Source organism: Brienomyrus brachyistius, chromosome 5 (assembly GCF_023856365.1).
Source record: "Brienomyrus brachyistius isolate T26 chromosome 5, BBRACH_0.4, whole genome shotgun sequence".
Taxonomy (NCBI): Eukaryota; Metazoa; Chordata; class Actinopteri; order Osteoglossiformes; family Mormyridae; genus Brienomyrus; species Brienomyrus brachyistius.
This window is the reverse complement of record NC_064537.1, coordinates 15,552,813-15,575,752: the sequence shown is the minus strand read 5'-3', so window position 1 is coordinate 15,575,752 and position 22,940 is coordinate 15,552,813. Positions and strand designations below refer to the sequence as shown.

At 47.8% G+C, this 22,940-nt stretch overlaps 2 protein-coding genes and 1 long non-coding RNA gene across 10 annotated transcripts in view; 2 read left to right on the top strand and 1 right to left on the bottom strand.

Annotated features, from left to right (window-relative positions):
- itgb4 (integrin, beta 4) overlaps positions 1-15,659 on the top strand; it is a 30,935-nt gene extending 15,276 nt beyond the window's left edge. For 2 of the 3 annotated variants that reach the window (XM_049013282.1, XM_049013281.1), the window contains exons 17-42: positions 265-387; positions 934-1,040; positions 1,451-1,484; positions 1,675-1,869; positions 2,366-2,469; positions 2,623-2,681; positions 2,892-2,915; positions 3,013-3,161; positions 3,428-3,607; positions 3,844-3,992; positions 4,462-4,669; positions 4,788-5,105; positions 5,293-5,447; positions 5,555-5,735; positions 5,809-5,946; positions 6,998-7,180; positions 7,637-7,759; positions 9,537-9,701; positions 10,448-10,609; positions 11,642-11,758; positions 12,241-12,390; positions 12,856-13,044; positions 13,515-13,670; positions 13,817-13,981; positions 14,113-14,232; positions 14,318-15,659. In XM_049013282.1, coding sequence (XP_048869239.1) covers positions 265-387; positions 934-1,040; positions 1,451-1,484; positions 1,675-1,869; positions 2,366-2,469; positions 2,623-2,681; positions 2,892-2,915; positions 3,013-3,161; positions 3,428-3,607; positions 3,844-3,992; positions 4,462-4,669; positions 4,788-5,105; positions 5,293-5,447; positions 5,555-5,735; positions 5,809-5,946; positions 6,998-7,180; positions 7,637-7,759; positions 9,537-9,701; positions 10,448-10,609; positions 11,642-11,758; positions 12,241-12,390; positions 12,856-13,044; positions 13,515-13,670; positions 13,817-13,981; positions 14,113-14,232; positions 14,318-14,454 — 3,791 coding nt within the window. In that variant the 3' untranslated portion in view covers positions 14,455-15,659. The remainder of the gene's footprint in view (positions 1-264; positions 388-933; positions 1,041-1,450; positions 1,485-1,674; positions 1,870-2,365; positions 2,470-2,622; positions 2,682-2,891; positions 2,916-3,012; positions 3,162-3,427; positions 3,608-3,843; positions 3,993-4,461; positions 4,670-4,787; positions 5,106-5,292; positions 5,448-5,554; positions 5,736-5,808; positions 5,947-6,997; positions 7,181-7,636; positions 7,760-9,536; positions 9,702-10,447; positions 10,610-11,641; positions 11,759-12,240; positions 12,391-12,855; positions 13,045-13,514; positions 13,671-13,816; positions 13,982-14,112; positions 14,233-14,317) is intronic. The other variant, XM_049013283.1, reaches the window with a different exon arrangement.
- Positions 5,954-6,985, top strand: LOC125741872 (uncharacterized). Of its 3 annotated transcripts, XR_007397928.1 has the most exons (4): positions 5,954-6,138; positions 6,186-6,467; positions 6,515-6,702; positions 6,750-6,780. It is a non-coding gene; the product is annotated as an uncharacterized LOC125741872 (long non-coding RNA). The 3 variants fall into 3 exon arrangements; XR_007397926.1 differs by lacking the exons at positions 5,954-6,138; positions 6,750-6,780 and adding an exon at positions 6,797-6,985 and having other exon boundaries at positions 6,147-6,467; positions 6,515-6,655; XR_007397927.1 differs by lacking the exon at positions 5,954-6,138 and having other exon boundaries at positions 6,147-6,467.
- A 470-nt stretch (positions 15,660-16,129) lies between the features above and the next one.
- LOC125741860 (butyrophilin subfamily 1 member A1-like) lies at positions 16,130-22,873 on the bottom strand. 4 transcript variants are annotated; one of them, XM_049013305.1, is made up of 10 exons: positions 22,733-22,871; positions 20,628-20,711; positions 20,080-20,178; positions 19,789-19,890; positions 19,355-19,504; positions 18,208-18,345; positions 17,603-17,654; positions 17,342-17,368; positions 17,063-17,089; positions 16,130-16,977 (listed from the first exon to the last, which is right to left on the bottom strand). In XM_049013305.1, exons 2-10 carry the CDS (start codon positions 20,688-20,690, stop codon positions 16,418-16,420), a joined length of 1,218 nt encoding a protein of 405 aa, XP_048869262.1. In that variant the 5' UTR covers positions 20,691-20,711; positions 22,733-22,871; the 3' UTR covers positions 16,130-16,417. The 4 variants fall into 4 exon arrangements, with proteins under 4 accessions (XP_048869262.1, XP_048869263.1, XP_048869265.1 ...); XM_049013306.1 differs by having other exon boundaries at positions 19,355-19,501; positions 22,733-22,870; XM_049013308.1 differs by having other exon boundaries at positions 20,080-20,228; positions 22,733-22,865.
- Positions 22,874-22,940: the final 67 nt, after the last annotated feature.

Below are 22,940 nucleotides of genomic sequence, written 5' to 3'. Positions count from 1 at the left end.
GCTTTCCGGATCAGCTCCAGATTTCGAGAGCTACAGGTTTACCTGTCAGTCAACTGCTGGATTGAGGGTAACGCCAGGTAACCGGAGTCACAAAGTGATCGCATTTAACTTTCTAAAGATTTCTAAATAAATAATCAACAGCCCACCTGGTGGCCCTCAAGGATTGGAGCAGCCCGTTCTTCCTCGTCATCAGATCCATAATATGCTCGTTATTTCTGAACTACTCTCCGCAAATCAGTGGGTCTTCATGTCATGTGTCCACAGGCAAGGATGCCATCGAGACGTGCAGCTTCCGAGACGAGGACGATGACTGCACTTTCCACTACTCTGTGCTGTTCTCCAGCAACCCCAGTGAGAAGGATGAAGTCCAGGTGCTCAAGAAGAGGGGTGAGCTGCTATCTGTCTGAACATTAAATGAAAAGAAATGAAATGAAATGAATGAATGTCTCCATTTGCATGCGTGTAGCATCGATCAAGCAGGCTGCTGGCTCACACCTAGCAGGGGATCTCCGGTTCAAACTTTAAGCGAGTTTTTGGGGATTAACCGGTTAAGAAGGATTCTGTGCTCAGCTGTTGTCATGGTGAATCGGATAATCCATGTCAAGGAGGACATTTTGAGCTACTTCAGGTTTTACAAGCTAGTTTAGAACTGAAAGGCTCCTATGCTTGGCTAAACAGTTCTTTTTATATTTTGGTTTCTTTCCATGAATTACTCATCCAGCTCTTTCTCACTAGTATTAATGACACATGCATAATTATAGGAGACTGACCAATCAGCACACAGGAAGAACTCTGAAGTGAAGTCCAGGTCCTTTTCATTGAAATGGTAGTTTGCAAACCTGTCCTAACTCAAACGGTCCTCCCTGACATGGATTGTCTGGTCGCCCCAGTAGTGAAGGATCTTGCCTTCAAACTGCTGTGTGTGTCTTGCAGATTGTCCACCCGGGGCGTTTCTCTGGCTGATTCCCCTGATCATGTTCCTGATGCTGCTGCTGGGCCTGTTGCTGCTCTGCTGCTGGAAGTACTGCGGATGCTGCAGGGTACCTCCCCACCAGCACCACGCCCCCACCGCCACACCTGCTGTCCCGAGTCCGGGTTCGGGAAGTACAAATCCAGACCAAGATTTTGTTTCAATCAATTAAGTTCTCTGTGACTGTAACTCTTCATGCTCAAATGTTTGTTTGGATTTCGTCTGGATTTGTTCCTTCTGCACCTGAACATTCTACCCACTACATACCACCAGGCCCAGGATTCAAGGGCTCTAGCTACCACATGCTCATAGTCACACGCTCATCTCCTGATACACTTCACACACCATCGCATAGAGATCACACATTCCTCGGTTTTGCCTGTGTAGGGGGAGGCTTTCCCCAATTCTGCCTGCCTGCGATTTTATAAGAATGGAAATATCTGGAACGCTAATGAGGTTTCTTTTTCGTCCATCTCTTAGGAATGCCTTGCTCTGTTGCCATGCTGTGCAAGAGGTATGTTTGTAGGATATTTCCTGTATTCAGGTCATTTTGATTAAACAAAGGTTGATGAATGAATAAGAAAGGCATTGGGTGTGAGTGTCTCTTTGTGAGCACCTAGGCTGACGATGTAGAATGTTGTCTGGACCATTTTTTCTGGACCTAGTCTGGATGCTGCATGTGTAATGGTGTATTGCGCCCACAGGTCGTGTGGTGGGCTTTAAGGAAGATCAGTATATGCTACGGCAGTCCACACTGGCTTCTGACCACCTTGATACGCCGCTCATGCGCACCGGCCCGCCCAAAAGCACCGATGTGGTCCGCTGGAAGATCACGGACAATGTGCACCGGTTAGCCAGCCACCCCCAGAGCCAGGTGGTACCCAGCCCTAAGGAAACCAGTGAGTTCCCACAATGCTTTATTCCGATACGCGTTATCTTTAACTGCTTTTACCCAAAGCAGCTTAGCTCTAGTAGCATTGCAAAGCACATTGAGAGGTGCATGCTGGGTGGGCTTATTGCCGAGCAACAAAACCTCTAACTGAAACTCACCGTAGCTGCTTTCTGCATGTCGGCAAGAGACCATCAAACCCCAAATTATTGTGCCCGCTTTGATTTTGTGTTTCTAGGCCACGCCCCTCATCAACCATGTGGAAAACTATACATAGAATCTATGTTGACCTCACTGCCTTTAGTTAGTATTTTGAGGCAACTTGGTCTTTACTGCTAAACTATTCGGTGGTGAAAATATAGGATAATCAATATCTAAGCAACAAGAACTGGGTTAAAAATAAACTATTCAAGCAAAATACACAGAATGCCTATCAACAAAAATAATTTTATTGACGTGGCTGGTTTCTGGTCTTGTTTCCTGTCATTGCCGGTGTCTCCCTCCAGTCCAGTACCCTATCTCCCTGCGCCTTAACCGCCTGTTCACCGACAGCCTGTCCAACCCTGATGCTCGGGACACAGAGGTCCTGTGCAAGGAGGTGGAGGAAAATGTGAGTGCAGTGCCTTTAACTAGTGGGGCTTTATCTGTCTGCCATGTGCGTTTGCTGTTAGCTTGAGAAGTACAGAAGCAGCTCGTATGAAAGGCGTCGCTCATTGGCTGTCACCTGGTCATGTGATATCTCTCTCTCTCTGTCGTCTTGCAGCTCAATGAAGTCTACAAGCAGATCCCTGGAGCGCAGAAGGTGAAGAAGACAATTTTTAGGTGAGGAAGTGAGGACGACATGGCTGTATAGCGACATCCCTCTGTGCAATAATAGCTCACAGGGTTACACCCTGGTGGCAGAAACTCATAATCAATAGAGACTGGGAAGACCTGTGCTTTGGGCAATTATGTGCAGCTCATTTTTATCAAAATGAACGGCATTGGTCTGTGCGTTTGCTTGTTTCTGATATTTAATATTTTCTTTTTCAGGAAGCAATCAAATGCTGGTAAAAGGTAATAATCGCAGTAGTGGTGGTTAATTAAAATGAATTAAGTTGAATTATAATATCAACAACAGAAGCATATATAAAGGTATGTTCTTCACCCACAGACAGAACCACACGGTGGTGGACACAGTTCTGCCTGCCCCCCGGGCTGCCTACAACGACATCGTCAACCTGACGGAGAGGTCGGTTCAGGCCGGCACCTTCAGTGACCTCAAGGTGGTGCCTGGCTACTACACGGTGGCTACAGACAGAGGTCAGAGCCATAGGAACATCAATGCATATATTTTTTTCTTGTTTATCCAAATCGGTTTACAATAGAAGGAAGAATTATGTGTGTTCCCTGGGATTCGAACCCACAACCTATGCATTGTTAACACAATTCTCAACTTGTTAAGCTGCAGGACCACATACAAGGACAGGGTATATCTGAGAATGAATATTTGGAGTCGATGTGGCTGTACATGTGCACGTACACAAACCTTTCCGCACGTTAGCATGAATCTTCCTGTAATTGGCCAGAGGCGAAAGGGGCAGTGGAGATGCAGGAGGGGGTGGAGTCTGTGGACGTCCACGTGCCCCTCTTCATAAAGGACGAGGACGATGACAAGAAGCAACTGCGCGTGGAGGCCCTGGATGTGCCCATCGGCATCGCTGAGATTGGCCGTCGTTTCGTCAACATCACTGTCATCAAGGAGCATGGTGAGGATCAGCTGACTTCACTGACCTTTGACCCCTGGCCTTGTGGCCTGTAATGCTCAACAGAATATGACAGCTTTTTAGTATCTCATAATAATAAACCTTTGTCTTCTGTAGTTATTTAAAGTCAACTAATCCACACTAATTATTCCTCACAGTGAAGTTTCATTATCTGTTTATCCGAGCTGTTTGCATGTTATGGGTGAGTTTTATCACTCTTCTGTGTCTGCATCCCCCAGCCAAGAGCGTCCTGACTTTCCTCCAACCATCCTACTCCTACATTCGACAGGAAAAGTTTGCCAACATCCCCGTTAACCGTGAAATCTATGAGGATGGACAAACCCAAGTCACCTACCGCACCCGTGACCTCACTGCCAAGGACAAGAAGGTGAGGAATGTGCACACTCACTCACACACGCACACACTCACTCACACACGCGCACACTCACTCACACGCGCGCACACTCACTCACACACGCGCACACTCACTCACACACGCGCACACTCACTCACACACGCGCACACTCACTCACACACGCGCACACTCACTCACACACGCGCACACTCACTCACACACACGCACACTCACTCACACACGCGCACACTCACTCACACACGCGCACACTCACTCACACACGCGCACACTCACTCACACACGCGCACACTCACTCACACACGCGCACACTCACTCACACACGCGCACACTTAGATGCTTTCCCTGCTCACCCTGTTTCCCCTTGTGCTGATTTTAATTCGCTTTCTTTGCATCACGTTGAATGATGTTCAGACATGATCATAGAATCAAACCGCTTTAGTCTGTCTCCTCATCTGTATCCGCTTCCTTGTTGTACCTACAGGATTATATCTCCATGGAAGGGGACTTGACCTTTTTGCCTGGGGAAGTTCAGAAGACGATTCCGGTGAAGCTCCTGGAATGGAGCGAGGATGACTCCCTCTTGGGTGAAAAGCAGGTCAAGCAGTTTGTCATGGACCTCACCAATCCACGCCAAGGGGCTAAGTTGGGCAGATACCCCCGCACCACCGTCACCATTATGGATAGCTCAGGTAAAACACCAGCCAGGCAACATTACGAACATTTCACTGATATTTACCTCTTTTACTGTATAGGTTGTCATGAGGACCAGTCATTTGTCTAATAATACCCCCTTTGTGCCACACGCAGAACCGAGTGTCGTGGCGTTCAAGAAGAGCACTCAGACGTTCAGCATCGCCGATGCAGAGTACTCTGTTCCCGTGCAGCGCACCACCAACCTGGACACCCCAGCCACTGTGCACTGGCGCACGCGCAAAGCCTCGCGCTTTAATCTGCAAGGTGCCCTCAACTTTGCCCCCGGTGAATCAAAGAAGAACGTGGTGATCAAGCCGCGGGCACACCCTGGCCCCGTCAAAGCCGAGACCTTCCAACTGGAGCTGTATGACCCCAGCAGCAACACTGTCCTGGGGGACAAGAAGACGACCGTCGTCAATGTCTCCGACTCTGGTAAATCCTCATAGAATGATAGTACGCAGGTTTTCATGAAATTAAAGAATTATATTTAAAGTATTTTTGATAAAGGTGCACATTTATTACGGAGCAGGACCATTATATTTAATTTCATAAGCACTGCAGACTGTGAAAGCTTCACATGAGAACTTAACATGAACCATGTTTGGTCCCTAATGCGCAGGGGATGGTCCAGAGCTTATGGAAATATTCCCGCAGACAGCACAGTCTCCTGGGGGACGACTGGTCCCTCCCGGTGATATTAAAGCTGCTGCCACTGGTCCCAGAACCATCCGCCTCAACTGGGCTGCTCTACCTGGCAATCCCCTTGGATACAAGGTGACGTAGGTGTAGCCAGGGCTTGAGTATTTCTGAGAGAGGCACACAGCTGGTCCAAGGTTTTCATAAGCGCTGAGTTCATAAAGCATGGCTGTCTGCGTTCTCAGGTGAAGTACTGGATTGAGGGTGACCCCGAGGCCGACGCCCAGGTCATCGACTGTAAGAAGACTCAAGCAGAGCTGACTAACCTGTACCCGTATTGCGACTATGAGATGCGCGTGTGTGGTTACAACGGCATGGGCAACGGGCAGTACAGCGGCGTGGTGCAGTGTCAGACGCAGGAGGACGGTAAGCTGACTGCCCCCTTTAAGAAGCTCCCTGCTGCTTGCCAGAGCCTTCTGATACGTTCTCTCCCCACCAGTGCCCGGAGAGCCTGGCAGGCTCGCGTTTAACGTCATCAGCCCCACGGTCACTCAGCTGAGCTGGGCAGAGCCGGCTGAGACCAACGGCATTATCACCGCTTACGAGGTCACCTACACACCCATCGATGAGAACAACAGTAAGCAGCCTTCTCTACACACATCGCTCACTGAAGAAAACTCCTCATATCATCTCCGCACTTTATTTTTGTTGTATAGCTCCTTACACAGGCTTGCTTTACTGTGTGTCCACGCTACATACCAACTCCATCTCCATGTGTATTTATGTGTCTTACTCTACACAGATACCCACCCTGTGTGTTTATTTGTAGGTGTGTTATACTCTACACAGATACCCACCCTGTATGTTTATTTGTAGGTGTGTTATACTCTACACAGTTACCCACCCTGTGTGTTTATTTGTAGGTGTGTTATACTCTACACAGTTACCCACCCTGTGTGTTTATTTGTTGGTGTGTTATACTCTACACAGATACCCACCCTGTGTGTTTATTTGTAGGTGTGTTATACTCTACACAGTTACCCACCCTGTGTGTTTATTTGTTGGTGTGTTATACTCTACACAGATACCCACCCTGTGTGTTTATTTGTAGGTGTGTTATACTCTACACAGATACCCACCCTGTGTGTTTATTTGTAGGTGTGTTATACTCTACACAGTTACCCACCCTGTGTGCTTATTTGTAGGTGTGTTATACTCTACACAGATACCCACCCTGTGTGTTTATTTGTAGGTGTGTTATACTCTACACAGATACCCACCCTGTGTGTTTATTTGTAGGTGTGTTATACTCTACACAGATACCCACCCTGTGTGTTTATTTGTAGGTGTGTTATACTCTACACAGTTACCCACCCTGTGTGTTTATTTGTAGGTGTGTTATACTCTACACAGATACACACCCTGTGTGTTTATTTGTAGGTGTGTTATACTCTACACAGTTACCCACCCTGTGTGTTTATTTGTAGGTGTGTTATACTCTACACAGATACCCACCCTGTGTGTTTATTTGTAGGTGTGTTATACTCTACACAGACACTCATTCTGTTTGTGTTTATGTAGGCATTGTGTACACCACACAGATACTCCTCATACCACTGAGAAGCTGTGCCCTTTATTTGATGTAAATATCCTGTGACAGTGGATTCTTGACGTCTGCTGCCCTGCAGAACCCATCGGCCCCACCAAGAAGGTGAAAATCGACAACCCCAGGAAGCGCATGCTCCTGATTGAGAACCTCCAGCCGTCTCAGATCTACTGCTACAATGTGCGTGCGTGCAACAGCGTCGGCTGGGGCCCCAACAGGGATGCCACCATCAACCTGGCCACCCAGCCAAACAGACCCATGTCCAGTAAGGACACCGTGTCACATGATCCGGGGAGGGGGGTGGTGGCAAGGGCGGAATGAGACAAACTGCACGAGATATACTCTATGTCTGACATTTTGGTTATGTGCAGTACTGTGCAAAAGGAAATTTTGTTTAAAGCTAGTTATTTTAGTAGGAAGTATATATTTCAGGGGGAAAAACACGTTTTATATATATTCAAATAAATCAGAAAAAAAATGTTTCTCGTTTTCTCTAAAAAATTTAACCAAACAAGATGCACTAATGGGTGAATTCAACAAACATGTGGTGACTTCTGGGGAGGTTTTGGAATGACTAACCTGGTGCAGACATGAAGTGATCGTCCTGCACCAGCACAAACATGACCTCCTCCGGCAGCCGAAGATTTTTGCACAGTACTGTGTCGGATGTTTCATTCTCCCTCTGTATCCCTCACCCTGTCCCCCTGCCTTATCTCCACAGTCCCCATCATCCCTGACATCCCCATCGTCGACGCAGAGGCAGGCGAGGGCTACGACAGCTACCTGATGTACAGCAGTGACGTGCTGCGGTCCCCAGGGGGCAGGTCCAGCACCTCCGACGAAGGTTGGTGTGGAAACGCAGCCCGCAGCCCACTGCATTGCAGATGGGTCATAACGTTGAGCGCCTCTTCACGTTTGTCTGCAGGGGGATTGTCACAATCCCAGAGAAGACACGTAGCATGAGCACAAATATAATATGAGAGAGTTATGGACTGAAAAATGAAAAATTGTAATTCAAATATGCTACTTTTTTAAAGCGATGAGCGATATAAGCTGCAAAACAAATCATTTCTCACCGGTTTGTGAGTTACAAAATGACACAAAAAAAAGATAGATCCAATTCTCAGCAGAGCAGATTTATTTATCTTGCTGATTCCTGTCTGTTCCCAGTCTCCATCCACACCCAGTATGTGTTGATATTATTGGCAACTTTGTTGTAGCTTGCATGGGATGCTGTACACATTGAATGTTTTTTTTTTTATTATTCAATATCAGTCCTCTTACTGAAGCTTCTGCCACAAATGTTGTTTCACTTTTCACCTGAACTTCCTTGGGAAATGAATGGTCATGGTCTGCTGAGCAAGGAGTTGCTGTCAACCTTGAAACGCTGCCATATGCTACTGCAAAACTCGCAGAGGAGAAGCTGCTGTAGGAGGAATCTGTCAGTTTGTCTGAAATCGCCCTGCTTTGGGGCCGAATCGTATTCCGCTTCACTTGGATGGGTTACGAAAGGTGCCTGTCGCAGCCTTGCTTTGACACCCCTGCTAATTCTTTAATTGCCGTGTTCACACCTGGACACCGGTCAGACGTGCACAGGGATGTTCCACACGAGGCCGATTAAGACCGATTCACAGCGCTTTGTTCGAGGAACGCTGCAGAAGTGCCTGGAGTGCCGAAATCTCTCACATCCCTTAATTTTCCTGAATACAATCTTTGTTGATTTGGATGTGGGTTGACCGGTTCAGCAATGTGTTCTGAGGTGTCTTTAGCTGCCACTTCCAGGCCTGTCATATGCGAGATTTCCCCCCCTCCGCTCCTGAGCCCAAACTGCCCGGGTCTGCCTGCCTGCCTGCCTGCCTGCCTGCCTGCCTGCCTGCCTGCCTGCCTGCCTGCCTGCCCCCTGCATGCTCCTGCTCCCCTAAGCAGCTCACCATTTCCCCCCACTTTAACGAAAAGCCAGCCACCTCGCCGGCCAGCGAGCCTCCCCACCAACACGCCATCGTGCTTGCTTGCTTCCCACTCCCCCCAAAACAAGGCTTGCGCTGGAAACATGTCCAACTGGTCGGTGAGGACCTGGACCTGCGAAAGGTGTCCTGGAGACTGCCGGCAGATATCATACCCAGACGACTCAGCTCCGACACAGAGGCCAACGATGAAGCGCCGCGTCTTGGCCGTGCCCAGACCCCGCTGCAAGGTGAAGACCGACCCAGTTGACGCATGCAGGCTCCCCCCCCTCCCCCGCCCACCTTGGAGCACGTCACCCCACCCGCTTTGACAGCAGCCTGCCTGGTTAGCAACGTAGCGGGCAGCCATTCCCCCTTCCCGGCCTGCCAGCCCAAAGGAGACGCCTACCGACATCAACTGCTCGGCCCAGTTGATGATCAGGGAGTCGGCTACACGGCTGCGCCCCCCCCCCTTCTCTCTCTCTGCACTGGAGTCCGTCTGGGAGGAGGAAGCTTCTTGTTTTCCGCTATTGCACTCGAGCACAGGGCGTAGAGGTGCTGTGGCGGCAGAGGCAGAGGTGTGGACAGGCAGTGGAGCCCATGGGATGTTCGGTTCCCCCCTCCGTGTTTTCAGGCTCATGGTGGGGAACCGTTTCCTGTTGATTTTCTCCTTCTCAGATCCGACCATGACCGGAAAGTGGGAGCAGAGCATGTTATACCCGGGAGGGCCAGGATCCGCGACAAGGAACTTGTCCACCTCGTCCTCCACCTATTCGCCTCTCTCCCCCCATGGGATGGGTGGAGCTACCATGCAGAGCACCACCACTTATCTGTCTGGCCCAGGTGTGTAGGCCCAGAACAGTTCTTTCTTCTCACAGTTATAACATGAGTTGAGATACAAACATACTTCTCGGCACCTGCATCACATTCCAGGCTCCTGGACCATAAGATCAAGCCCTTTGTTATTCCTGCACTGAGCAAGAAAGCCATTTCCAGATACTGTTTGTTGCTAATACAGACTTCTGCCATGTTATGCTCTGGGAGACATTTTTAGTTTCCAGTGTTTGTTCTTTAAGTAATTAATATATAGTTTATTGTCATAAATGTTCTGTTTTTACAGTTGTAACAGCTGGTATATATTGAAAACAGACACTGGCATAATTCTGGGGATTAACTTGATTATCTTACAAAATCTTGGGTAATATTTGAAATATAGATGACAGAATTATCAAAATTGAAACTTTTGAATGAATGTGTTGCTGGAATGAGACCTGGAAGGTTCCTGTACGCCTTGAACCTGGGTTCATTTTATACGCCGACATTTTCTTGTATGCCCATTCAAATCCTATCCATGCCAAGCTTTTGGAAATTTACTGTAGAAATGAACCTCGCCGCATAATCCCACAAATTAATCATGCAGATTTCAGCCAGGACTATTTTTAGATTCCCAGGGGATTCCTGGGCATCCGGCTGATCCCACCTCCCTCATCCCGCAGTAGCTGATCCAGGTTCCCCCCGTCACCTACGGCTCACTTCCCACCCTCAATTCTCTGCCATTCTCTCCCCCTACACCCCCCCCCACCCCTCAGGGAACTCCCTCTCACGCAGGCAGCAGATGATGACTGTTGGTGGGGTTCGCACCGAGGAGGTGGTCCTGAGGAAGCGCTCGGAGAGGGGCTACTACGACAGCGACGGCGTGAGGGACTCCATCGTCATGGTGGACATACCTGGCGGCTTCTCCGGAAGCACAGGTACCATCAGCGTGGCTTCATTCCGGGGGCGACTGACATCCAAGCTTAACCACCTCACTCTTCCCTTCAGGCAGGACAGTCTCAGTCACATTCAGTAAGCCTTGCGAGTTAGTGTGGGCCAGTATTAAAGTGCTCCACACTGACCGCAGCTTGTAAGCCCCCATGGCTGATGTCCTCTGCACTCACTCATCTATGGTGAAATTCCACAGAAAGGGCCTTAACACCCAGCATAATCAGCGGTAACAATTTACTGAAGGCCGTGTTTTTAGTAATTCGTAAATACATTTCTAACAAATAATAATGCATTCATAAAGCATTATAGCCATGTTTATTATGCATTATGAATGTCTTATGAAGCTCTCATCTATAATGCACAATAGATACCATTATAATGCAGTATAATGGTCAGTATAAGCATTAAGGATGCTTTGTACTGCATTATGAAGGTATCTGTAGTGCATTATAGACGAAAGCGTCATAAAACATTCATAATGCATAATAAACATGGCTATAATGTGTTACACCTTTTAATAAATATTTATAGCCACGTTTATAATGCTTGATGAATGCATTATTGTTTGTTATGAATGCGTTTCTAAATTACTAAATTCATGGCCTGTAACCGAAAAAGCTTGTATATTAACTTTATTTCAGAAGTTAAGGATCCACTTAAACTTGTGTTTGCTGACCAATCACTGACGAGTCGGTGCTTCCCTGACGTTCCTCTGACCCCTTAATCGCGCAGCATGCTGGTATAATCCAGCTGTAAACATTGGGGGGGGTTCTTTCGCCAGGGACCCTGTGCAGGATGTTCCCCGATGCTGCGTGCATGGCCTGCCAGTCGCGCTCCGCAAGGCCGCCAATGCTCGCTGCCGCCCTCTTACACACCCCCCCCCCCCTCGCCTCCCCCTCCTTGCATCCGCTCTCACAGCCGCTTAGGCGCCCCCCCCCCGTCCCCTGCTTCTTGTATTTAACGCTCGCTCCCGTGATGCTCCCCCCCCTCCCCCCGCTCTCCCCTCTCTGCTCTCTCAGGTGGCTCTGGCTACAGCAGAACGCTGGTGAACTACAGCACCGGTCCCGGCCTCAGGGCCCGCACGCAGTCTGAAGATGTCGCTGACGCGCTACAGAACCTGGACAGGGTGCTTCAGGGTGAGTGCACACACAGCCCAGCGTGACCCTGCCCCGCCTCCTCTGTGAAGATGCACAGGGATAAGCTACACGGTCCCCTGTTTAACTAAAAGACTCACGGGGACCTCTAAATGCTTGAACTCAATGGTAGTTTTCATAGGATATTTCTCTTTGTGCGCATCGAGTCTCTGGGAAGATGTATCTTCTATTCAGACTGGAGGCACTGAGGGTCATGGATGGGCTCTGTGTTGCTGAGTTATGTTTGCAATCCAGAGTGTGAACGTGTGCCGCTGTCTGGTCACTACCACCGTTTTCTGTCTCACTTCCTCCCCCCGTGTGTGCTGTGCACTTGTGACTCCCATGCATGTGAGCTTGCATAGCACGCCTCAGCACACGCGCATCTGTGTGGCAGCGCTCATCTCCCGTTTTGCCCCCCCACCCCCGTCCCTCCCTTGCTGTTTCCAACTCCCCCACCTCACCCTGTCCGCGTTCTGCTGCCGCAGACCCCAGGCTCACGCCGGGCGTCCCGGACACGCCGACGCGCCTGGTCTTCTCGGCGCTGGGGCCCACTGCCCTGAAGGTGAGCTGGCAGGAGCCTCACTGTGAGAACCAGGTGCTGGGTTATTGCGTGCTGTACCAGCTGCTCAGCGGAGGTTAGTACCGGGGGGGGGGGGGGGGGGGGGCTGTTTCACGACACTCTCTGTTTTCAGAAAAATATCCCTAGTTATTTTGGAAATCGGTGCTGCTGCTCATAAAGTAAACTATGCTATAAATACATATGAATTTAAGTCACCTCTGCTACTCCAGCTGGCCTTTAAGGTGCCTGAATATTAATGTAGCTGCCTTTTCATAAATAACACTTCCTTCTATGATTAAGAAAACGAGCTGTTTATTTACTAAGAGCTGTCTTTGAAATGACTCATGTTAGCTGTAAAGTATTATTTTATTATCTTTTTTTCCCCAATCTGCCATTCAAAATGGATGTACAAAATTGTGAAACAAGGCTGGTGGTACGTTCTTTTGGTTTTAGAAAGTGAATCTGGAATAAAGAATCTGGAATCGTGACTGCAGTGGAACTGTGCTAATTGTTGCTTCCGGCTGTGTTTGACCTCCTGTAGGCGAGGTTAAGCGCCTGGATGTTCCTGGGTCCATGGAGAATTCTGTGGTGGTACAGGACCTTCTGCCCAATCAGTCCTACATTTTCAAGGTGAAGGCAAAGAGCCAGGAGGGCTGGGGCCCTGAGAGAGAGGGCGTCATCACCATAGAGTCTGCTGTTGATCCTCGAAGCCCCCTCAGCCCTATGCCAGGTGACCCCCCCGCGCCCCCCCCATGCTTTTGGATCAGAATCTTCCCTTCGTTTGCTTGGGTGGTTTTACTCTTTTTAGGGCCCCAGTTGAAACCTCCCATGGTCTCAAATGTTCCAAAAACTAAATGAATAGCTAATGAGCAGAGTCAGGAGACTGTGGCTAGTCAGCAGAACACGCTGCTTCCAAATCTCCTACATAAGGAGTCAGTTTATTTAATATTGAATGTAGCGACTGCTTATGGTCAACTGGGGGACGCTTAACCTTGGGGGCTCCTCGCAGTTTGAGGAGCAGTAAGCACCACTCCCGGTCCTCGGCAACCTCCAGACTGTCCACGTTTTTGCTCCCTCCCAGCTCCTGAGTAAAAACAAGGACTATCTTGGGGGTTCCCGAGGAACGGGGTTGGGAAACACTGGTTTAGATCATCTCTGAAGCCATGCCTGTAGTAACTTCCCCCGCCCTCCCCCCACTAGGATCCCCTTTCACTCTCAGCACCCCCAGCGCCCCCGGTCCTCTGGTTTTCACGGCCCTGAGCCCTGACGCCCTGCGGCTGAGCTGGGACAAACCCCGAAAGCCCAATGGGGACATCCTGGGCTATGTGGTCACCTGTGAACAGCTACATGGAGGAGGTGGGTTTAGAGCAGAGTCTATGGCTTTTTACTTCTTAGGCGTATGGACTGTGCTGTACCTTTAATGTTGCAGAGGGATAGATTCTGGAGGAGACACCACTGCTCTTTGATGAGAATATTCTCCCTCTCTCTCTCATTCACCTCAGGTGACATGCGGACCTTCCAGGTGGGCGGCGACAATGCAGAGACCAGTCTGACGGTGTCTAACCTGACTGAGAATGTGCCCTACAAGTTCAAGGTTCAGGCGAGGACCACGCTGGGCTTTGGCCCCGAGAGGGAGGGCATCATCACTATCGAGTCACAGGACGGAGGTATATTGTCGAAACATTCCTCACCACAGCTGCGTATTTGGTTCAGATTTGTTTGTCTGTCAGTGGAGATTCGCCTGAGACCTGGAGAACATTAAGCATGTTTTCTGACTTTCGTTCTCCTGCTGCTTCAGGTAGCGCGTCTCAGTACAGCAGCCAGGCGATGACGAGGCGAGAAGTCTTCAACCTTCCGGGGGAGATAAGCACTCGCACTAACGTCACTCACACCACATTCAACGACCCGTACTTCTCAGGTACGTCCGCTGAGAGATGTTCCCTTCCGAGAGGCATGTTAGTTCCCCACGTACGCAAACGTAACTCTCGTGCCTCCCTGCCCAGACGGCATGAAGCTCACAACGCAGCACGTGGAGACCGGCGGCATGGTGACCCGGCACATCACCAAGGAGGTGGTCACCAGGACCGTGACAGCGGGCAACAGCATGACCAAGAAGGTGGAGAAGTTCTATGAGGCCTGAGACCTCAGTGAAGAGCAAGTTGTAAAACCCTGAATATTTTGCAGTTTTTTTTTTTTAAATCTATTACACGAGACAATGAACTTCTGCATTTGTACCTGCTCTGCTGTTTCTCTTGCAAATCAAACAAATCTTGCTTTTCTATCTAACGATTTAAAAAAAAAGCCAAGAGGAGTTGCTTGGCAACTGGTGTCGTAGGCCTTGTAAGTGCTCGTCTTTCAGCAGAATGTCTGTCACGGTGGTATAGGATAAGCTGAGCTCATTGTAAAACATGGATCTCCATCGCTGACGTTCTCCTTGTTGGATTATCCATGTGGGAACCTGGGGCAGGTACAGAGGTGTGCTGAACCTGAAATAGCTTCAAAACGCACAGCTGACAGTCAGCTGACTGTAATCCAAATCCATCACAGATCCTGTTTCATACTCAAGCTGCACTTAAATCTTTGCCTATCTGTAAACAAAGGGAGTTGTGTACAGAATGGAATAGTTATATATGAATCCCTGCAAAGCCCTTGAAACAAAGAAGCCCTTAATTTCATTTAAATAAGCCAATTTATAAATGTACAAATGGCATATGTACTGCTAATGGTATTTCCTTCAATTTTAAAACCAAGTTTACATTAGTCTAAGTCTCTCCAAATTTCTCATATAAAGAATATAATGCTTTTTAACTGCCGTGTTTGTATATAAAGTATTATATTTCATGGTGAGCAGAGTTTTATGACTAAAGCTTATATGTTTGTTTATGCTCTTCTGGCTGCGTAGACGAGGTGTTCCTGTGCTTTAATTATCATCATCATCATCATCATTCATTTGTACTAACAGACGGATCCTTCAGTTGCATCCATGTGTACAAGCACACACGCAGCTGCGTTTGGACTCCCGACATGCGACATTTTTGCCCCCCCACGGCCTAGGACTGTATCCCCTCTCCTCTGCAATTTAATGTCTTGAAAATGTCTTCACACATCCACATTTTTAGTATTTAAGGGTATATCATGAAACAAACATAAATGGGCAAGTTAAAGTCTTTATCGTTCACGTTTCAAACATGCATGCAGTTTAACATGCATTCAAACTCTTTACTTTTTGGTTTTTATGAGAGCTGCCCTACATAATATGTACACATCAACTAGCATCAACAGTTTTTTTCTCAAGCGTGTCGGATGTATTGCACTTAATAAACATGGCTTTATGCTTAAAACTGACTTTCTTAATTTGTCTTTGGTGGTAATAGCACTAATCTATATTTGAAATCCTTCGGTAAACCTATGTATTGTTAGGGTGACCAGATAATCCATGTCAGGGAGGATACTTTGAGCTACTTGGGGTTTTGCAAACTACCTTAAAAGGTTCCTATGCTTGGCTAAATAGTTTGGTTCTTTCTGTTCTTTGAAATACTCATCCAGCTTCACAGTAATATTAATGAAACATGCATATTATAGGAGACTGACCAATCAGCACACAGCGGGTACTCAGTACTGAAAAATGAAAGTGAGTAAAGTGGAATCCAGGTCATTTTAATTAAAATGGCAGTTTACAAATCCTGTCCTAACTCGGTGTCCTCCCAAGCATGGATTATTTGGTCACCCTATGTAATGTAGTAAATATACTTACGCATTTACTTTGTAAATATTCAACTTAAGCCTATCAAAAAGGGAATAAACACAAAGGCAAATGATTTTTTCACTTGATAAATTTATTAATCACGCAAAGTGCTTCATTATTTGCAAGATCAACCGTGGACAAGTGCTACTGTATCATGACAATTTTTCCTTTTAGACCGACAGAAATATGCAGCGTGACATTCTAGCAAGCGGGAATAACAGGGTCAAGTGCATCGATGGCGCAGCTCTGTGCATGCGATGCGAAAAGCATGCTGCATTTATGGCTAAGGACCACCGGCTAGCGATACAGGTCACATACATCCAGCTATGAGACATTGCCAATGAAGGAGGCTGAGCGCTTAGCCCCACAGACAGGGGCCAGGGCAGAAGCAGTGTCCCCTGGCCCCCGCCGACCTGATAACCAGGCCCTTGCCGACCTCCACGGTGCCAAAGAGCGGGTACAGTTTCTCGGTGAAGGTCTCGCTGAAGGTGTAGATGTGTGAGCGGTTCTCCACGTTGTAGAAAGAGAGCTGGCCGTTGTCGTAGTCGAGATAGATGCCCACCTTACGGGGGATGAGGCTCGATGGTAGAGGGGTGAATGGCACGGTGAGCGCCTTGAACTCAGTGCCCCTCTCCACGCGCAGGGTTAGGTAGCCCATCTCCGTGTTCAGCGACTTGTAGCCCTTCCTGAGGGCCGACTCCTTGGCCACGCCCAGCCGCCAGTCCCTCTCGCCCACCTCCACCTCCCAGTAATGCCGCCCGGATGCGAAGCTCTGTGTGCCCACTGCGCACCACCAGCCGTCAAAGCGCCGGTGGAAGTTGGGCACCTCCTTCCTCTCGAAGCCGCAGCGCATGCGCTTGCCGTCGTGGGAGATCAACAGGTCTGGGTTTGCCGTGTCTGGGTCAAGGGTCACCTCCACTGCAGGTAAGATTGTGACACTACTCAGCAACTTTAAAGACCAACACCGACAAGGAAACCGGAAATTAAAAAAAGAAATAGCTACCTGCTGCTTCAGTGATCCAGTTCCAGACTATGAGAAAAGTAGAAATGTTATAATAAAGTATAACATGGGTAACGCATTAAGCACATTGTATCCCTCTATTTGTGTTTACATATTACATAATGGATCCTCTTACGTAGTAAAAGCTTCCTCATTAAGAATGATATATATAACACGAACAAAATCACATTGAACACAAGGTGAACTGGACTGAGCTATTTACTAATACAGAGTCCTATACATACATTAGCATGATCATGATCAGATATGCAAATGACTTACCATTGTGAGGAATGTACCTGGTAGCATCTGGAAGGATAATACCCAAGGAGACCAATGAGTCCTGTCACTATTCATAGAGTCTTTACAATTCACATTCCCTACTAACACCATTGTATTATGTTCAGGCAACTGACTAACACCTCCACATCCAGCCTGGCTAATCAAACACCAGAAAGCACCCAGGTAACCAGAGGGACCAAAACAAAAACACTTGCATGCATTGGCAGCATTGAATGTGGACAGATGAACCCTGAGACTCACTTAATTTCTGACTCCTTTGTTTCCTGGTGAACCACAGCTGGGGAACAGAATCCTGCGGGCAGGAAGTATGACTATTTCAATACAGTTCAGCTTTATTGTCATTCTACAATGACAGAGCCTCACAAAGCATAAAGGAAGTACAAAGAAATGGATGTTCGAGGAAATTCTAAAAGACGGTGGAAGAAGGGACTGATGACATAAAATGTTTCACGCAAGAGCATTATGAAATATTTATGAAGTTTGGGAGATACAGAAGCATTTGCAACCAAGTACCAACTGTAGCTTTGGTTTAAAGCGAAGTACTGCGGTAATAAATACAGACTGTCTGAGCATTTGCTCAATGGAGGAGGGTAGTAGCATGGCAAGCGTGAGGGATGGAATGGGAGAGAAGCCCTAGAGTACAGAGAATTGCCTACGGTGCATAAACAGATGCTGAGGTGTCTAATTGCAGAGTACAGTGTGAGAGAGTACGGCCCAGTACAATGAATGGGCTTTTCTGAAATAGGGTTATGATGAGATGAGAGTAAGCCAGGCTGTCATACCTATATATACCGGCTGCGTGTGGATTCGGTGTTTCAGGGGCAGAGATGAGGAGGAACCTTTACCTTCTGTGGGTCGTCGGTCAGCAGGGTCCACATGACCAGCTCCATGGCGGAGAGCAGGCTTGGCACCCGCCCCTTCCGCCACTGTGTCTCCAGGTCGTCCAGCATCAGCACCACCGGCTCCCCGGGCCACACGCTACGCTGGACGGGGAGGGAGGAGAGACGCTGCTGAGTGCAGAGTCACCAGACGGAGAAATGGGCCCCCCCAGGGAGGGAGCTGCCAACAGCGCAGTCCGAATCAATCAATCACAGACAGGGAGAATTACTATGCAACCCCCCCTGAGAAATGAGAGGGGGCCAGTGCAGCATCTCTGTGCTGCCAGAATCACTGGTCTTTCGCTCTGTCTACTCAAATATGACTTTACCCTCAATTAATCCAAAATAAGATTAATTTCAACTAAAACAGACATTTGAGAGGGAGATAAGGAAGGAGACAGAATGAAAGAGAAGGGATATCAAGCTGAGAGGATGCAAGGGAAGTGAGGTAAGATTTTATTAGACACGTGGTTTTCTCTAGAGGTCTGTCAGTACTCTTAGAGATTAATGAATGTAGGATGAGAGTTAGACACCAAAATCATTATCAGTGTTAAACGCTCAGATCCAGGAGGCAGCTAACAGCCTAGTATTGCCAAAAAGCAATTAACGATGACAGAGGTAAATGAAGGGCACCAGCGCAGACCATGCCTGCCTGGCGTCCACCACCCCTGGACTCGCATTCACCGCCGGCGATACGGTGTTAACAGAAAGGCAACAAAGCCATACATCAAGGGCAAATCAACACGCAACAAGAATGCATGCAATTCGGCGCAATACAACATAATGCAGGCTAATCAGGAAATTCTTCTGTTATAAAAACGAAATGGCAGCTTCTGGCATGAACTGCACTTTATCCAAAACACGTCAAAAAGGCAGGTTCATCATCTTTACTGGTTTAACTGGCAACAGTGCTGGATCTAGGCAAAGGGAAGCTAAGAAGCTGCCTAGGACCTGACTGGCAGAACAGGTTCCACTGAGAACCCCTCCCCCCACCCAATCTGGTGCAGTCCACCAACCCACCCCCGAATTTATTTCTGGCTATGGGCCTGCTTAGTGGCTGTGACAAGGTATATCTGGCCCCGACTGGCACATCGCCATAGGCAGAGCTACTAACCTTTGACTGCATCCTCAGCTCCCGACTCCAGTCCTGTATGGTCCTCTTGGAGGTCTCCACATCCTGCTCGCTATCCCGCTCCAAGCTGCCTAAAAGCTGCGCCCTCCAGTCACACCGCTCTGACCACTCACGTGCCGGCACTGGCTTCTGCTGAACGCAACATGTCACAGGAATTCTCACCTCTGGCGCACTCCCAACAGGGCTTCGAGCAAAATTATTTCCCTAATTTTTTCTTTTGACGATAGAATAGAAGGTGCATTATGGGTTGATATTTATCTTCCATTGGGAGGAACGTGACCCACATCTGACCTCGGCTCTTCTTCCATTTAAGCTCTTATGACCCTTGACCCTCAGTGCTAATAGCTGTCATCTGTTACCTGAATAATGGGTGACCAGATGCACACTGCTGCACTCGCACAGCACACCTCGCTCACCTTACTCTCCAGCACCGAGGCCCATTCGAAGATGAAGGCACGGCACATGGAAGGGGGCCAGATGTCCTGACAGGTCCAGATATATCCGAGGACGTCGGATTTCTGATAAAAAAAGGAGTATCAGGACACCGGCTGCCCATATCTGAGTGTGTGTGTGGGTGTGAGCTTGGCATCAGCAGAATTAAATGTAAGGACTGTGCTGTATGTCTCCATGTGTCACCATCACTGCGTCAGCAGCCCTGTCCAAATGCATCGCCGTGTGTGTGTGTGTGTGTGTGTGTGTGTGTGTACCTGGCACACCCGGTTCAGCTCCCTGGCCAGCTCCATGATGAACAGCTGACTCTCTAGAAGGGGGGCTTTCTTTTCAGTTCTTGCTCTTTTACGAGATTCCTGAAAAAATTCAGAGGTGAAATAGCGGAAAGGTAAACAGGAGAAGAAACCTTGGAGAGTTGGGGGGGGGGGGGGGGGGGGGGGGGAGAGAGGGTTGGTGAGAATATGGCCTTGGAATTATTTAGCATTTCAAGTATTCTAATTCATGGCATGGCAAACTGCAGTAAGTGACCTACAGCTCCTGAGAGCACGGGCCATTTGCATGTGTAACGTTACCTGCTTAGCTATGGATTTTGTCACTACAGATATACATAAATGAAAGTGGGTTTGGATGGTTTCACGGGAGCATTTGCTTTTGTTAGCAGGGAAGAGAGGGATTTATTCATATTTTGCTCTTGTGAAAAAGAAATCGATTATTGTGGTAGCCTCGTACACGATGCCTTTAGACGACTTGCGACACGCTTGATAACGCAACGGCTCATAGCAATACGGCACTGACTGCCTCGTACCTTCAGCCGGATTTTGAGCTTCTTGGCCGGCTCGATGAGAAAATGCAGGCAGTCTTTCATCATCTTGGCAGCTCTGTGGACCTCCTAGAAATAAAACACAGACAACAGCAAAAGCGCAGCTTAGCGGCACCCCAAGCTGACAGCGGGCTCCCTCACTGCACCCCCCCCTCACAGTCTCTGCGACCCCCCCAGCCTTTCCGCATCACCCGGGTCCCCATTGTGCAGCTGCTGATGCTTAAAGCCCTCAAAAAATAAAAAATCCATGAAGATTGGAACTTTTCCACGGCAGCTGGAATGCAGACAGCTGGGGGCGTAGCAGTGCGAGAGCCTGGGGGTGTGGAGCACATGCAGCCCTGCACTGCACTGCACTGCACTGCACTGCTCTGTCCTGACCGTTACTCTGCAGAGCCGCTGAGCTTGTTAGGGGCTCATTTAAATGGAAGCATTAGATCTAATCCCCTAACCCCCCCCCCACACACACACACACTCACACACACACACACACACACACACACACACACACTCACACACTCACAAGATGGACAGAGAGAGGTGATGTACTGTGATTATATTGCATAGATGCTGTTCTGCAGCATATTAGCAAAAATAATACCAAACTAAAATAATCCAAGGAGACCTGAACCAGCTTGTAAAATCGCTTCTTTCAGCAGCAGTGAGACTGAATCAGCAGCATAAGAGAACAGCCCCCAACTCCTTCCCACGACCCCTTTCTTCATGTAAATAGGTCAAGGTGTTTCCTGTTCCGTAAAATAAGATCACATCTGCATTCCAAAAAGGGCAGACAAGTTGATAATTAAGCAATAAACAAAACAGAAACTTTACTGCAAACTTCTGCTCACTGTCCCAAATCAAAACAGTCATACCCATGACCAAGAAGTCAAGGACACTGAGTCATTGCTTGTTTCATACATGGCTAAATCATTTAAAAAAAATTTGCAATACAGAATCAAATACACGAAAGACCTACAATAAAGCAAGCAGTATTTCCAAACCTCTCTACACTGCAGTGTTTTGTTTTTTATTACTCACCTCAAACAGTGGATTAAAGAGCGAAAGTAATCTTTTTAGACTTTGGCTTAGCAAAACTCATCAAAACCCCTGAACGTCACACTTAAAGTGGCCACACAGGGAGAAGTAGCACAGGCAAATCACCAAGAAGGGCCCTCTGTTTGTAGGGCTTGTCACTCCTCAGTGAAGTCCTTTCATAAACGTAAGAAATACTGTCACTGCTGACAGATGGACTGGAGGGACGCTTGTGCGCAAGCACATGCACAATAAGCCCTTAAAATAAGTAGGCTGGAGACTGTTAGTAGAAGTTACATACTGACAGTCAAGGAACCATGGGAATAAAATTGCGAGAAATTAAATATTTAAAAAGTGAGAATAAAAAATTCATGACCGTGGCAAACACCGTTTAACTTCTCGAAAACAAAAATACCTGTTATTTTGGAGAGTTGGGAAAAACAATACATTTCTTCTACTTGATTAATTCTGAAAAACAAATTGTCGTCACAATAATTTCAAAAGCGCAAATTTAATTAATAGGTGGCTGACAATAAGTCAGGCGCTTGCGGTGGAGGTGGATCGGAGATGACCGTAAAAAGGCTTTGCGAAACGCTGCGCAGAAGCTGGCACGGAACATTGGACTTTTTACATAACAGATATACACCCATATGCCTACAGATATTTATGTATGTATTCATGTTTGTTATGAAAAAACATTGGCATAACATGTAAACATGCACCTCTGTAATACAGATCAATATTATTAACTCACATGAAAACAGCAAAAACCCAGTTAACATACGGAGACTGGCTTTCACAGCACTTGGGAACACATGATACATTCATGAGAAATAGAACATTTTCCTTTAACTTAGCTAGTCTTTAATATGAATGCATTTTCTGATGTCCGTTATTCGCACGTCGTGCACAACTGCAGGTCATGCCACAGGCATAACTGGCTCGGCATTTTTATACCTGAATCAATGAAAAATGCAATCGATTTTAAACTATAGAATTTTCCACAAGCACTTTTGACAAAATAACATCTAGCTTCCATCACGATATAAAGCATTACTTACTTGAACCCCTAAAGAAAAATCAGCGTCCGCAGACTTCTGCCACAGGTGTCCACGAAGACCAGCCAACTTCTGCCTTTCCAGCAGCCTGTGATATGCACTGCAGTGTAGGGCTGACCTTGTTTACATACAAGCCTGTGGAGAATCACGATTGTGATTCGTCAATTTCCGGCTAAGTACGAAAGAGGACGGCGACAGCGGCCATATTTGT